This window comes from Caenorhabditis remanei, chromosome I (assembly GCF_010183535.1).
Source record: "Caenorhabditis remanei strain PX506 chromosome I, whole genome shotgun sequence".
Lineage (NCBI taxonomy): Eukaryota > Metazoa > Nematoda > Chromadorea > Rhabditida > Rhabditidae > Caenorhabditis > Caenorhabditis remanei.
Window position 1 is genome coordinate 6,229,520 of NC_071328.1, and position 13,853 is coordinate 6,243,372.

General features: G+C 35.5%; 6 protein-coding genes across 6 annotated transcripts; 1 reads left to right on the forward strand and 5 right to left on the reverse strand.

The window, feature by feature from the left end:
* Positions 1 to 473: 473 nt before the first annotated feature.
* GCK72_001122 (uncharacterized protein) lies at positions 474 to 1,724 on the reverse strand (the record flags this gene model as incomplete). Its single annotated transcript, XM_003111357.2, has 6 exons — positions 474 to 621; positions 669 to 808; positions 859 to 1,173; positions 1,222 to 1,428; positions 1,476 to 1,587; positions 1,657 to 1,724. The coding sequence occupies 6 exons, from the start codon at positions 1,722 to 1,724 to the stop codon at positions 474 to 476; spliced, it is 990 nt and encodes a 329-aa protein (XP_003111405.2).
* A 2,272-nt stretch (positions 1,725 to 3,996) lies between these two features.
* GCK72_001123 (uncharacterized protein) lies at positions 3,997 to 4,618 on the reverse strand (the record flags this gene model as incomplete). The annotated part of the gene is made up of 3 exons (XM_003111334.2): positions 3,997 to 4,135; positions 4,185 to 4,318; positions 4,523 to 4,618. The coding sequence occupies 3 exons, from the start codon at positions 4,616 to 4,618 to the stop codon at positions 3,997 to 3,999; spliced, it is 369 nt and encodes a 122-aa protein (XP_003111382.2).
* Positions 4,619 to 5,879: 1,261 nt separating this feature from the next.
* On the reverse strand, positions 5,880 to 6,379 carry GCK72_001124 (uncharacterized protein; the record flags this gene model as incomplete). The annotated part of the gene is made up of 2 exons (XM_053722849.1): positions 5,880 to 6,201; positions 6,246 to 6,379. The coding sequence occupies 2 exons, from the start codon at positions 6,377 to 6,379 to the stop codon at positions 5,880 to 5,882; spliced, it is 456 nt and encodes a 151-aa protein (XP_053591494.1).
* A 280-nt stretch (positions 6,380 to 6,659) lies between these two features.
* GCK72_001125 (uncharacterized protein) lies at positions 6,660 to 7,598 on the forward strand (the record flags this gene model as incomplete). Its single annotated transcript, XM_003111193.2, has 4 exons — positions 6,660 to 6,788; positions 6,834 to 7,022; positions 7,071 to 7,376; positions 7,452 to 7,598. The coding sequence occupies 4 exons, from the start codon at positions 6,660 to 6,662 to the stop codon at positions 7,596 to 7,598; spliced, it is 771 nt and encodes a 256-aa protein (XP_003111241.2).
* Positions 7,599 to 7,820: 222 nt separating this feature from the next.
* GCK72_001126 (uncharacterized protein) lies at positions 7,821 to 9,121 on the reverse strand (the record flags this gene model as incomplete). The annotated part of the gene is made up of 6 exons (XM_053722850.1): positions 7,821 to 8,019; positions 8,072 to 8,214; positions 8,265 to 8,570; positions 8,614 to 8,823; positions 8,871 to 8,985; positions 9,030 to 9,121. The coding sequence occupies 6 exons, from the start codon at positions 9,119 to 9,121 to the stop codon at positions 7,821 to 7,823; spliced, it is 1,065 nt and encodes a 354-aa protein (XP_053591495.1).
* A 1,146-nt stretch (positions 9,122 to 10,267) lies between these two features.
* GCK72_001127 (uncharacterized protein) lies at positions 10,268 to 12,891 on the reverse strand (the record flags this gene model as incomplete). The annotated part of the gene is made up of 6 exons (XM_053722851.1): positions 10,268 to 10,532; positions 10,624 to 10,757; positions 10,801 to 11,094; positions 12,348 to 12,557; positions 12,613 to 12,715; positions 12,758 to 12,891. The coding sequence occupies 6 exons, from the start codon at positions 12,889 to 12,891 to the stop codon at positions 10,268 to 10,270; spliced, it is 1,140 nt and encodes a 379-aa protein (XP_053591496.1).
* Positions 12,892 to 13,853: the final 962 nt, after the last annotated feature.

The following is a 13,853-nucleotide window of genomic DNA, read 5'->3' on the forward strand; positions in this document are numbered from 1 at the left end:
TGTACAATTCTTTTTGTTTTTTGAAACGAAAAATGGATGAAAATTGCAACAAAAGACAAAATATTTCGTAACTGTTCAGGTGAAACGAATTGACAGAGAAAGAGAGAAAATAGTTGTTGTTGAGTGATGGATTTCGAAATGTTGGTTTTTGGAAAAAAGGCTATGATTAAATTATCAAAATGATGTGATATACACACGTAAAAATGAGATTTGGGAGGGCTTCAGGTATAAAGAATGGGTATAAAGAATTGCAGATAACTTCAAATGACTCAGCGTTGGGCCAAACGTATTCAGCAGTTGTGATCTCTTTACCTATACCTAATGAACAATGTCCAAGAAATCTAGTTCATCATAATTTAATTTGCTTCGACGAGGAGAAAGTTCAACCTAACCAAGAATATAACATTTCAGGAAAAAACCAGTGCACAATATGTTTTTTTCAAAATGAAATCATTTATTGACGCAAAAATAAATTAAAATGGATACAATGCAAACGGAATTGGATCATGTTCATATGGAAGAGTACACCAAATTCTCATGGTTTCATCGAAAAGAACACATTCGATATCTCTTGGATTTCGTACTCCATGAACATTCTCAAAGCCTCCGACAATCTTTCCGCTAGAAATAAAACAATGGCTCTCTTCTACATCTAAATAGAAACTTACGTGAAATCGCCAGATTCATCTTTTCCTACAGTTTTGATCACAAGAGACTTCGAGAAAAGATCTATTTCCGCATCGAAACTTTCCGGCTTCAGAAAACGGAGCTCCAGTTGGTCATCCTTTTTTCCATATTTCAGGAATAACTATAAAAATATTAATAAGAAAACTCATTTTATGTTTATGAACCACTCACCTCCAATCTTTTCTTCGCTCCCTCTACAGTTATTCTATCCGAAGAAATTCTCAAATCTATTGCCTTCATTCTCTCTAAATCCTCATCAGTCAAATGTGTATCATGATCACATTTCAGAGATTCAAAAACCTCACATTCAGATAACATTCTATCGATTTCGGGGTATTCTCCCCAACATCTGATTTCCAGTGCTTTCAGTTTTCGGCAGTTTTCGAACAAATTCCTGATCCAATTCAGATAATGCTGTTCGGGTATGTTGAACACTCTCAAAATGTCACATTTCGGTTTCCAGTTGTCAGGATAATCGAATTCGATCTGAATTTAAAAAAAAGTGAAATCTTATGATCTTTACTCGAAACTCACGCATTCAAATTCCAGAGAATTCATTTGAATCACTCCATTGTTTGTTATTTTTTGCAAGAATTGTCTAGTAATATCATGTCGATTTTCCTGTTTGATTTCAGATAATCCTTCAATTATTTCTCCATTCCATCCTCTATCAACTCTTGTTATATTCTCTTTTCCAATGAACCAGATTGTAAAAGTGTCTAGATCACAACGGATGATTGTCTGAGAATGAATATAAATATGTTTTAACCAGTAGAAAAATAACTTACTTTTCCCTCTGACATTTCACTTCGACTCTCACTAATTTTCAGTTTCGATGCAATAAACTTTGTGGAATCTACAGTATCCCTATCGTCTTTTGAGCAGGAACGGAGTTGGCATCTGGAAAACAACTTGATTAACTGTATCCATGTACTCATATTCTTTATTCGCTGAAAATCAGAAACTCACCTTGACTCGTAATCCAACCATCCGACAACTCTTTGTTGAAGTCTAACAGTCAATTGGGACCAGGACATTGTTTAATTTCCAGCAAGGATGAAGCTACAAAATATTTAAATAGAAAACAACAATCAGATAAAGCGGGTTTACCCTAAACGAAAAAATCAACAATGATATTAGGTTGATTCATAATTTTCTGCAATTTTCGAGGTTGCCGGTTGTCGTTTTAATTTCTCGGCGCAGGGGTTGTTTTTCGATTTGGTTGTTTTTGTGTTTGGTAGACCTACTCAAGTTCTTGTTACACTTTCAAATTTTTACTTCTCGCTCTTTTTCTCGCCCTGAACGGAGCTTGGATTTACACGCAACTTTTTGCGTTTTTGAAACATGATTTTGTTTTCATTTGTTTCTGGACTAAAAATTACGTCATTCAAAAAGAAGTTGCTGATGTATGTTAACAAAAGTCTCCTTGTTTTAACCCAAATACATTTTGATTCAAAAAATTTGAAACAAGAAACTTGGATCTGACTGAAAAAGTTCTTCTCTTTCAGCGGTCCGAGCTAGATTTGGAGTTATTGCAGGGAATCGTAGAAACGAATCTGTATCAAACCACCCTTAGGTTGTCAACTTTATTAAGGGTGACTAATGTAACTGTAGTTCATGGATAGAAACCATTTATCGGAATGAGAAAATTCGTCGTTACATACCACACGTTTTGGAACAATATAAAATGGCACATCACATGGACCTAAATTGGTTCTTAGTACTTTTCCCCCCAACACACGTATGGTCGAACTTTTTATTTATTAGAAATAAGTAGTGGAGTTGTTACTCTAACGATGTGAGAAAAGTACAATGTGTGGACTAAGATTTGCGCGCTATGTATGTTCTCAAACCTAAAAAAAGTGGTTTTTGAATCTGAGACTCAGTACTCTGGGTGGCGCGGTCGGAACTCCTGAACGAGGACAGAAAAGTAACATCAGATGTTCACGGTTCTTATTTAAATAAATTCAAAATCATGTGACTCCAGGATGGGGAGATATAACAAAACGACGTTTTCAGTACGACAGCGCTTGTTCATGTGTTGCGAAAGTAACCCACAACAAACTGTTGCCATCTGGCTGGACAATTCTTTTTCTTTCATCGTGTTGATCCATCCTTCTTCCCTTGAATTACAAACATTTAGCTTGACTCCGACGACATTTAAATGGGGAAAATTCCAAATGAAAAGGGGATATCAAAAATAAGCAAGTTTCCTTTTCAAATGATTTCGAATGGATTGTCTACGCGGAGAGAATCAGTAAACTACCAAAATCTTGTCAGAAGACCATCGATGCTGATAAACAATATTTCGAATTCTAGAAATCTTTCTGGATTTGAGAAAATAGAAGCAAACTTTTATCGAAAAATTGCAGAAAATTATGAATCAACCTAATATAAAGGAACCAACAAAAAAGGAATGAAGAATAATTCGAAACACCAGGTAGAATGAAGAGAGTAGAGACATTCAGAGAAAGTGAACAAATATTTCGTCATTTGGTTTTCTGACGGTGGAAAACTACAAGTCGGTTAATTGTTATGATTGTGAAATTATGGAATATGTCGTTCAGACGGGAAAATCTCATTTTGGTAATGAAGTTTATGAAAAGAGTGCGTCTTTAAAAAAATTGGGTAACAAAATTTCAATCAGGTTGATGCTCCGAGAGTGGAAAACTAGCTGAAGTTTATGCACAGTAACGAATATCACATCAGCTAATATGCATTAGGAGGGTAAACACTTATTATTTTATCTCTTATCATTACCAAGATCAAATAAAACTTTACCCAATACCTCGCATCAATTCGTATTTTTGCCTCAACGGAAACCCCGAAGAAGCGGATCCAAAATTTATCGTTTATTCAACGCATTCTTTCGAATGGTCGAAATCCATGCTAACCTTGGTTAACTTGGGTTAAAACCAATGAGACAAACAAGGAGAGGGGTGGTATGCTGCCGTGTGTACCGACACTCTGCGGGTTCCGCCGCTCGCTATGTTTTCCATGTGGGGAGACTCCGCCCACTTTCCTCGCTCTCTCTTTTCCTTCCAAAGCAAATTAGAAAATGCCTTTTTGGAGGGAGAATGATTTCGGAAAGTCAGATTTTTTGATGGAAATTGATAAAATTTGAAAAAAAAAATTATGAACTATTTTTCAAGGCGAAAAGTTTTAAACGAGGAGAGTTGTGGAAAAAACACATTTTAATTATCTAGAAATGGAATTCTCTCTAAGCTGTAGCGTTTTGTCTTCTTCTATGTATTCGATTGGATTAAAAATGTTTATTTTTTCAAAAAAAAAAACAAAACAACGAATTAATTAGAAATCGTCCCTGTGTTTCGGTTTCCAATCCATCGGAATAACGATTTTCATCAAATGAAATCCTTCATTCCCATCAAAATAATGTCCATCGTATTCCAGAATTCGACCAGAATTCAGAGTGAAGCTTATCGCGAATCTGAAAAGAAATATAGTGAGAGATGTATTGAAGCACCATTTATACTCACTCAAAGGATCGTTTCCATGATATTTCAGCCTTCATCAGATGGCTAAAAATACTATTTTTATCGAAATCCGGAGAGCTCGGTTTGAATCGAAACTCGAGAACAGAACCGGGTCCAGGATAACTTTCCAACCAATTCTGAAATAATGGATAATGTTTTGGAATCTCAAAATACAGTCTGCAGTCTCAAAAGGAATCTCAAAATACAGTCTTCAGTCTCAAAAGGAATCTCAAAATACAGTCTTTCAACAATTCAATTTTTATGAGACGAGGTCGGAAAGGTTGCACAGGACTGATATAAAACGACTTCACTGTGAAAATGTGACAGTGAACACTTCTTACCTCCAATCTCTTTTTCACTCCCTTCTCCGTGATATTCGGAGAATTCAAAACCATCGTTCCCAATTCTTTAATCCCTTCCAATTGCTCATCATTCATATCACATTCACATATTAGGTTGATTCATAATTTTCTGCAATTTTTCGATAAAAGTTTGCTTCTATTTTCTCAAATCCAGAAAGATTTCTAGAATTCGAAATATTGTTTATCAGCATCGATGGTCTTCTGACAAGATTTTGGTAGTTTACTGATTCTCTCCGCGTAGACAATCCATTCGAAATCATTTGAAAAGGAAACTTGCTTATTTTTGATATCCCCTTTTCATTTGGAATTTTCCCCATTTAAATGTCGTCGGAGTCAAGCTAAATGTTTGTAATTCAAGGGAAGAAGGATGGATCAACACGATGAAAGAAAAAGAATTGTCCAGCCAGATGGCAACAGTTTGTTGTGGGTTACTTTCGCAACACATGAACAAGCGCTGTCGTACTGAAAACGTCGTTTTGTTATATCTCCCCATCCTGGAGTCACATGATTTTGAATTTATTTAAATAAGAACCGTGAACATCTGATGTTACTTTTCTGTCCTCGTTCAGGAGTTCCGACCGCGCCACCCAGAGTACTGAGTCTCAGATTCAAAAACCACTTTTTTTAGGTTTGAGAACATACATAGCGCGCAAATCTTAGTCCACACATTGTACTTTTCTCACATCGTTAGAGTAACAACTCCACTACTTATTTCTAATAAATAAAAAGTTCGACCATACGTGTGTTGGGGGGAAAAGTACTAAGAACCAATTTAGGTCCATGTGATGTGCCATTTTATATTGTTCCAAAACGTGTGGTATGTAACGACGAATTTTCTCATTCCGATAAATGGTTTCTATCCATGAACTACAGTTACATTAGTCACCCTTAATAAAGTTGACAACCTAAGGGTGGTTTGATACAGATTCGTTTCTACGATTCCCTGCAATAACTCCAAATCTAGCTCGGACCGCTGAAAGAGAAGAACTTTTTCAGTCAGATCCAAGTTTCTTGTTTCAAATTTTTTGAATCAAAATGTATTTGGGTTAAAACAAGGAGACTTTTGTTAACATACATCAGCAACTTCTTTTTGAATGACGTAATTTTTAGTCCAGAAACAAATGAAAACAAAATCATGTTTCAAAAACGCAAAAAGTTGCGTGTAAATCCAAGCTCCGTTCAGGGCGAGAAAAAGAGCGAGAAGTAAAAATTTGAAAGTGTAACAAGAACTTGAGTAGGTCTACCAAACACAAAAACAACCAAATCGAAAAACAACCCCTGCGCCGAGAAATTAAAACGACAACCGGCAACCTCGAAAATTGCAGAAAATTATGAATCAACCTAATAACATCAACTGTTTCTCGACATTTCTCAACTGATCCATTTCACCCATTCCCTCGATTAATTCCTTTTCTGTTATATTCAAAATCTCCATCGGTCCATCCACCAATTCCAACCAAAATTTGACTTTTTGGTCTCCGAGACAAAACGAGAGAAACTGATTGCATTGGATCTTTTGAAGACTTTTTGGAATAGGAATAGTTGTGTTATTCAGTTCAAAAATTTCACATTCCAAGAGTCCATTCTCGATAAATTCTTCACATAATTCAGAAGATATCGAGTGAATTTCTCCGGTTTTTGTGAATGAATTTCCATTTCTAAATATCGCTTATGTGTGTCTATTGAATCAAAATAAACTCACCTTTGAATGTCTACAGTATCAGAGCCGGGTGTAGAATAAATATAAGTACCAATTTCATCACAAACTATTGAAATTGATATTTTTCCATCATCATTTTTCACTTCATGGATTGAAAATCTTTTCACTTTGGTCATAATTTCAGTGAATTGAGAATGAATTCTGAAAATGAAAGTCTCAAAATGTCAATGTAAACAAATAGAATACCAGAAAGTTTATATGAGTCATTGGGCTGACAAACAGCGAGAGTAAACAGAAAGAATCGATAAGAAACTCATAAACGTTTGACTGAAAGAGAATGAATGACGTGGTCGAAACCTGTTGGACCTCTATTCCAGTTACAGTAAAACAGTTTCTTCTGAAGTTTTCGGATTATGACTCTAGGTGGGTGACGGTTATTTAGTTTTATGAATTCTCATGTACCAAAAAATTTTCACATGCAATCTAAAACTATGCTCTCGTGATGACAAAGCTCTCGTGGATTCCACAAGATATGTTCCAGACGTGATTTCGATAGGTGAAGAGCCAGGAAGAACCGGGGAAAATGTGAGAAGGCGCCAAGCAAAACAAGCGTTTTAATTTTAATTTCAGTCCACAATATACCTCCGATACGAATCTCTGATTTTAACTGTAACTGAAAGAAATGGAATCACAAAGGTCTCCACCAACTCCTCTATTGAATACAACACCATAAAAAGCCGTTATGATGTAGCAAGACTTTGGGTGGAGAAAATCAAAAACAGAGGAAAAATTGTAGCGAATCGAATCAAAATATTAAATGTAACACGTATCTGATTCACTAGCTAAGTCAACATATTCAATTTTTAGTTTTCAATGACTCCGCCGGACGACTGGATTCTGAAATGTGATCACCTAGAAATTCGGATGGTTCCATCTCAAAATTTGTCCTCGTGGCTTCAGAAAACCATTCCAAAACTTAAGACTTTAGATGTCCAAATGTGGAAAATCGATAAGATATTTGGAATGGATCAAGTGAAAAACACAAGTGAAATGTTGAAATTATCCAGAAATGTATCCATAACAGATGGGGAGTTGGAGACGATTCTGGCTCCGAGTATAGCTATAGTTTCTGATGGAAAAATAACTGGAAATGGGGCAAAGAAAGCATTCAGAGTGAGTTTTCAAAATGCTTTTCTGTTAATACTTCAAGATTTCAAACTAAGTTTCTTTAAAATGGTTTTTTTGAAGAAATATGTTGAAAATTCGCGCCCCGGCGACAGATTCGAACTGAGATTACCTATTTTCTCGAATTTCGACCATAGAGATTTATTTGACAATAAGTGGATCAGAGAGGAAGTTCTTACAGAGGATGTGACTATGGGAGAGTACATGTAAGTGATTTTCTAAGTCTGAAAATATGTCAGCATTTCAGATACCGCATCAATGGAGGATTTGAGAACATTCATGGAGTTGAGTCAATACCAAATGTCATAATTTATTACTTCTTCGAATATATAATTATCAGAGCATTTCATTGTATGGAACCTGACCCTCCGCCAACTTTTTATTGAGAACTGAATGCAAAACTTCATTGAATCACATGCTATTGATTGTCCATTAGACTAATGAGAGTTGATCAAAATCTATATCGTTATACTCGGAGTCTTCGTCGTCTTTATCCAAACTATATAATGAAACAGATCTGCCTCTTTTCAGTGTTTCACAAGTAATATTTGCTCGATCGGGAGTGAATCGAACTCTCAAATCCTGTGGCTCATTGAACCCATTTTCATTTTGGAAACCAGTTAGTTTGATTCTGAAAATAATAGGAAAATGTGGGACTTTATTCTGGTTAACAATGGTTTTACCTGAAAATACTTGACGAGTATTCTGGAATTCGAAGTTTCCGAAAGATCACCGATTCCGGGATCAACCGAGAAAAGTCATAATCCCTTGGTAGTTGAAAGAAGATCTCGATTCGATCATTTTCTCGGCGATTTTTGAGATAGTACTGAAGATAGGGCGCGGGTTTCTTTTTGTGTTCTTTCCAGTTTCCCTCACCTCCAAATATTTTTTCACTGCATTTACAGTAATCAAATCCGATCTAATGATAAAGTTCGTTGCCTTCACTCTTTCCAACTGCTCATCCGTCATATTCGAATCAACATCGATTTTTAAACTTTCAGAAGAGTCCAACATTCTATCATTTACTTCTATCAAAGTACCGTCTCCTCCCGCAATTTCCAAACTGTTAAACTTTCTAGAAATACATTGATTCAGCCAAGTGACGTCATATCCGCCACGTAGTCCGTATAAAGTCAGATTGTCACATTTGATACGCCAATTGGGAGACGGCGCATGTGGAAACTGAAAGAAATTTTAGTTTCGTGTCTAGCAACGATAAGCTCACCAGTACAATACTGATCGTTGAAGCATGAGTTATTCCAAATCTATTATGATAATTATCCAAGAATCTTCTGTACAAATCGTATCGATTTTCATGTTTTATTTCAGAGAACTCATGAATTAATTCTCCATTCCATGCCCGATCAACTCGAGTCACATTCTCTTTCCCAATGAACCAGATTGTAAATGAATCAATATCACAACGGATTATTGTCTGAAAGTGAGAAAGTAGTCGGTCTGAATACTGTTTTGTTTACTCACCTTAGTATTTATATCCATCTCACTGAAAACTTCCGAAATCGAGAGTCTATTTGCTTTGAAACTAATCGAACTCACAAAAGAATAATCACTTTTTGAGCAAAGTCTCATGTTGCATCTAAAAGAAATGAACAGTTGGACATCCGGATTAGTAGATCTCACCTGGATTCATAGTCCAAAAAACCAATAATATATCTTTTCACGTCATTTGTGATAGTGGACCATTCAACGGGTGTTTGTGAATAAGGTATCATTGTTGAGTTCTGAAAATTATCATTTAAAAAATAATGAGTATACGGGAGAAATACGAGTGACAGATTTGATAACTCAATGAAGTTTCATAGATCGATATAATGTTGTCAAAAAGCGAAAGGTGAGTTGGAAACGAATGAGAGAAATAGACGAAAAAGGAAAAAGTAAAACAGAGAAGAGGAAATTGAAGGTTGGAAAACATTTCATCACAATTTTTGATGGGCGAATGAAAATTCTTGGATCCCTGGATAAAGGCTTCCGACTATATTTTTGTGAATGGAACGTTTTAATAAATTTTGTTTGACATGTACACAAATAAGTTTTCGACGGACCAACTGATTTCAAACCGTAACCATTTTGTGAAAAATTTAAAGATAAAGACTTCTGAAAAAAACATACATTACTACGGATATTTTGTGTTACTGTTCAGATTTCGGATTGTATATACACGTAATTTCAAGCCTGTTATTCGTCGAAATCGTCGACTGACTTCCTAAATTCATGGAATACTCCCAACCTTCATAATCAAAAACAATAATCAAATTTGGTAGACATTCACCGACAGAACACAATTATGTCTCAATTCTTGGCAGAAACTCATAAGTTTACTTTTATAGATAAAATAGAAAATAGTCGTTGATTATATATGGAACATGGAACATGAATACAACATGTCAACATGTCAACATGTCACAACTGAAACGATGAGAAGATTTAAAAGAGAGAATGTGAATGATAAAATATGAAGAAAATTCCGAAAAAGAGGTGCCTCTAAACTCAGATAACGATTGCACAGGGAAGCTACGAAAACCGAGAGTTTTATGAAGAAATCACAATCAAACTTCTTGCCGTTCTATTACATGTTATAACAGAACGGCTAAATAAAAAGGTTTCCAAATAAAATGCAAATTTCCATAAAAATTTAAAAATTGTTTAACTCGCAGGACCCACTTTAAAAAAACTTTTTTCACAGATAAAACTTTAGACTGAACTATCTTGAAATAAAATTCGTCAGTGTCTTCTGTAGTGTCTAACTCTAGGAAGCTAGATCATCTGGTATTCTGCTAATCGTCACAAATCTTGTTCCATGAAAAAAGTGGCACTGTTTGATCCAATGACAAGTAAAACCAAAACATTGAAAACAGAAATTATCTTCTCCTTCTATTATTCTTCTTCTTCTTCTGTGTTTTCTTTTTTCTCTTCACAGTCTTCTTCTTTTTGTTGTTCTTATTCTTCTTCTGTTTCATACTCTTCTCCCTCTGCTTCCTTTTATCCTCTTCTATTTTCTTCAACTCTTTGTCATCGATAACGTAACAGCCAACTGTAAAATGGGGGTACGGCTGTGGCCAACCGATAGTAACCCCTCTTGGATTGTTCACTCCATGTACATTCTCAATTCCTTCCAACATCCACCTGAACTACTATTGTGATTATATAGAAAAGTATGTATCATTGTTACAGAGCAAGTCTCATGATTTGTTGAAAAATAATATATGTATCTTACATGCGAAACGGAGCTTCTGGCACCAATCCTGTTGATTTCGGTTCTAAGAACTCCATTAGCTGTTCGTAGTTGAATTTACCAATATCGAGAGAGATCTTCATACGGTCAGTTTTCTTGCCGTTTTTGATGAAATACTGAAAAATAATGTTTGTCTGTAAATCTGTTTGTCTATCTTACATCCAAATACTTGATCAGTCCATTTGTAGTGATACGATTGGAGTGAAGCCAAACATCAGTGGCTTTCACTGTTCCCAACTGATCATCCGTCATGTCATTTTCCGATATGAGGTTTAATTTATCAGTAGCTTCCAACATTCTTTCATCGACTGCCCAATCAAGATTTGTTACATCGAAGATTTCCAAACTTTTGTATTTTCGAGAAACGGATGCATTGAGCCAATCCAACGGTCCTTCAAAGATTTCGAAGTTGTCGCATTTGATTTTCCAATTTGGAGACGGTGAAAATGAAACCTGTAAGAAAAAACATTCAAACTCAACTGTCTGAACTGTGAATACTTATATAGAATGTTTTAGGATAACAAATCCTGAATTTATTATTCAAATATCTCAGACATTGAAAAAAAGAAAAACTTGACAAACTACAATAAAAATTATGGAGTGTAGGTAGAGACCGCAACATTTTTTACAAACCCAATTTTCCATTAAAATTTTCATCCTGCCCTGTTCTTCAGGTGAATGGAAGTACATTCCCAAAAATTTTCCCTAAAATATTCACACTCTCCGAAGTTACAGGCCATTTTGTGAGGCAAGGCTTCTACTGAATTTCTCTTGGGGAATTCTTTCGTTTTCCTGACCACGCAAAAAATATTTTCTGTTTTCACGTTCAATCCATCCATTTTTTGCAAAATTCCGAAAAGTTCGAATCCAGAAACCCTTTGATTCAAAAGTGTTATCCACTGAACTAAATGACCACAAATGTGACGCTGATAATTGGAAAATATATTTTTGACGTGATTTTTTGAAATTCAAGAGAATTTTTTGATGGATTTTCAGCATATTTCGAGATAAATCATCAAATATCTAAAGTTCTACAATACGGATTTTTTAATTTCTAAGTGGGTCTAGATCGAAATTTTGCGTAGATTCTGATTCCGTCGAGAAACGATGCGAGTCTGACTTGCATTAACCTGAACTGTAGGAAAAACTACTTTTCTTTTTGAACCTGTTGTCTTCTGACACCGAAAAAACCACATTTTACGAATCAAGCGCTTTCCAAATCTTGTCCCGAGGTACCTGAAGAGATTTCCGAAAACAATATGTCAGAAAATATATAGGTAATCACTGTAAATTTTTTGAAGTGATTCCTCGAAGTTCAGCTGGCTCCCAAAAAAATTCTACAACACGAAAATTAAATTTTCTTTCAAACCCTATTAGAGCATGTCAAGAACTACTAGAAACAGTGAAAAAACGATGCGAGTCTGACCTACAACGATCTCAACGTGACATTTTTCTGTTCGAAGCAAAACTTTGTTTCACTTTTCTGAGAAAACTAAACATTTGGGTGAAACGAAAGTGTGTTCATCGAATTCTACGTACTCGATTACATAGGGGGAAAAAGTTTTCATTCTGTTTCAGCATTCTGGGCTCTCACCGTCAAACATTTCGATAATCTCAAAATGACGTCCCAAGAGAAGAAAATGAATAACTTCGCCCACGTTCATTGCGGTCCCTAAGTGTAGGGAATGAATATGTTACAAACTCACCATTACAATATGAACACTTGTTGCATTCAGCATCCCGAATTTCTGATGATATTTATCCAAAAATCTTCGACTCCTATCATAATGATCCTCTTGTCTAATTTCTTTGTATTTTTCTATTTTCTCTCCATTCCATCCTCTTTCAATTTCTGTTGTATTATCTTTTTTAATGAACCAGATCGAAAATGAATCAATTCCAATATGGACCCCTTCCTGAAAACAAAGTTTTCCGCATTTTCTGTGTCCTGCAGTCCCGATAATCACTCACCTCGTCTCGGTCGTTAACTCCTCTAATCAAGATATTATTTGCTTTGAATTTCGTCATATTCACCAGATAATAATCACTTTTAGAGCATAGTTTCATGCTGCATCTGAAAAAATAACATGCGGGCATTCCGACAGACAGATTTCACCTGGAACCATAATCCAAATGTCCAACGACAATTCTTCTCACATCATTTGTCATTTTACTCCAATGAGCCAGAGTAGATGGAGTCGTCGGTGGCATCTCTTTCAGATTTTTCAGTTGTCGAGTTTCTAGCGGCATTCTTACCGGATGCGTCCAAGTTTCCACTAAAACTTTACTTTTTAGTTACAAACTTTACAGAGAAAAGCGAAAGAGTACGAATAAGAGCAACCGAAAGTGTAATGGAGTAACCAAGGAAACCAAATGTAAACATGAGAGATATGAAGTAAGGATGAGATAAAAAAGAAAAAAAGAGAGAATAAAATTAGAAATGCGGACAAAAGACGATGAAAAGTAGACTCTTAAAGTAAAAGGAAGGCTCTGGATGACACGGAGAAGTAATTGAATAATCAAAAATGAACACTTGGCTGTGCACACGTCCTACAGTAACAAATCATGAAAAAGTAGTCACACAATTTGTAGGGAAAAAATTCTGGATTCCTTATATATTACAACACAGATAACTCCTTCATTGAAAAAAATCTTGATAAGAAACCACATATGTTTATTGATAAAAGCTTCACAGTTTATTTATTTCAGAAAAAGAAGCAGACATTAGGTGTTTCCGGAGCTGAACTTTTCTGAAACATTGACTCGAAACTGGAGTTTATCTAACTATTTTTTAGGAGATCCATCATGACCAATGTCCGCCGACTCCCTCCTTTCCTTCATTGTGGACCGGGCAAACAATTGAAACCGATATTTTGAGTTTACCTGAGTGTCACTTTATTTTTTTGATTTTAAAGATGCCTAACTAGTCCGTACGCAGTTCTTCATCGATCTGATTTCCAACATCAAACCTGACTTCCAATATTTGCGAAAAAGGAAAACATTTTCAGATATCAATCGTTTCCTGCCAAAGCATTTTCCTAACCAAATTTGATTGAAGATGTCACGAGAACGGGGGAGACATCAGAGTAATAAATTTCTCTAATCCGAAAAGATTACTGAGCTTTTCCTGCTCCACCTTCCGAATTGTTACAAGCTCATTCTTCCTGCTGAAAACTCCTTTTGAGAAGAAGTGATGAGCAGAAAGAAATATA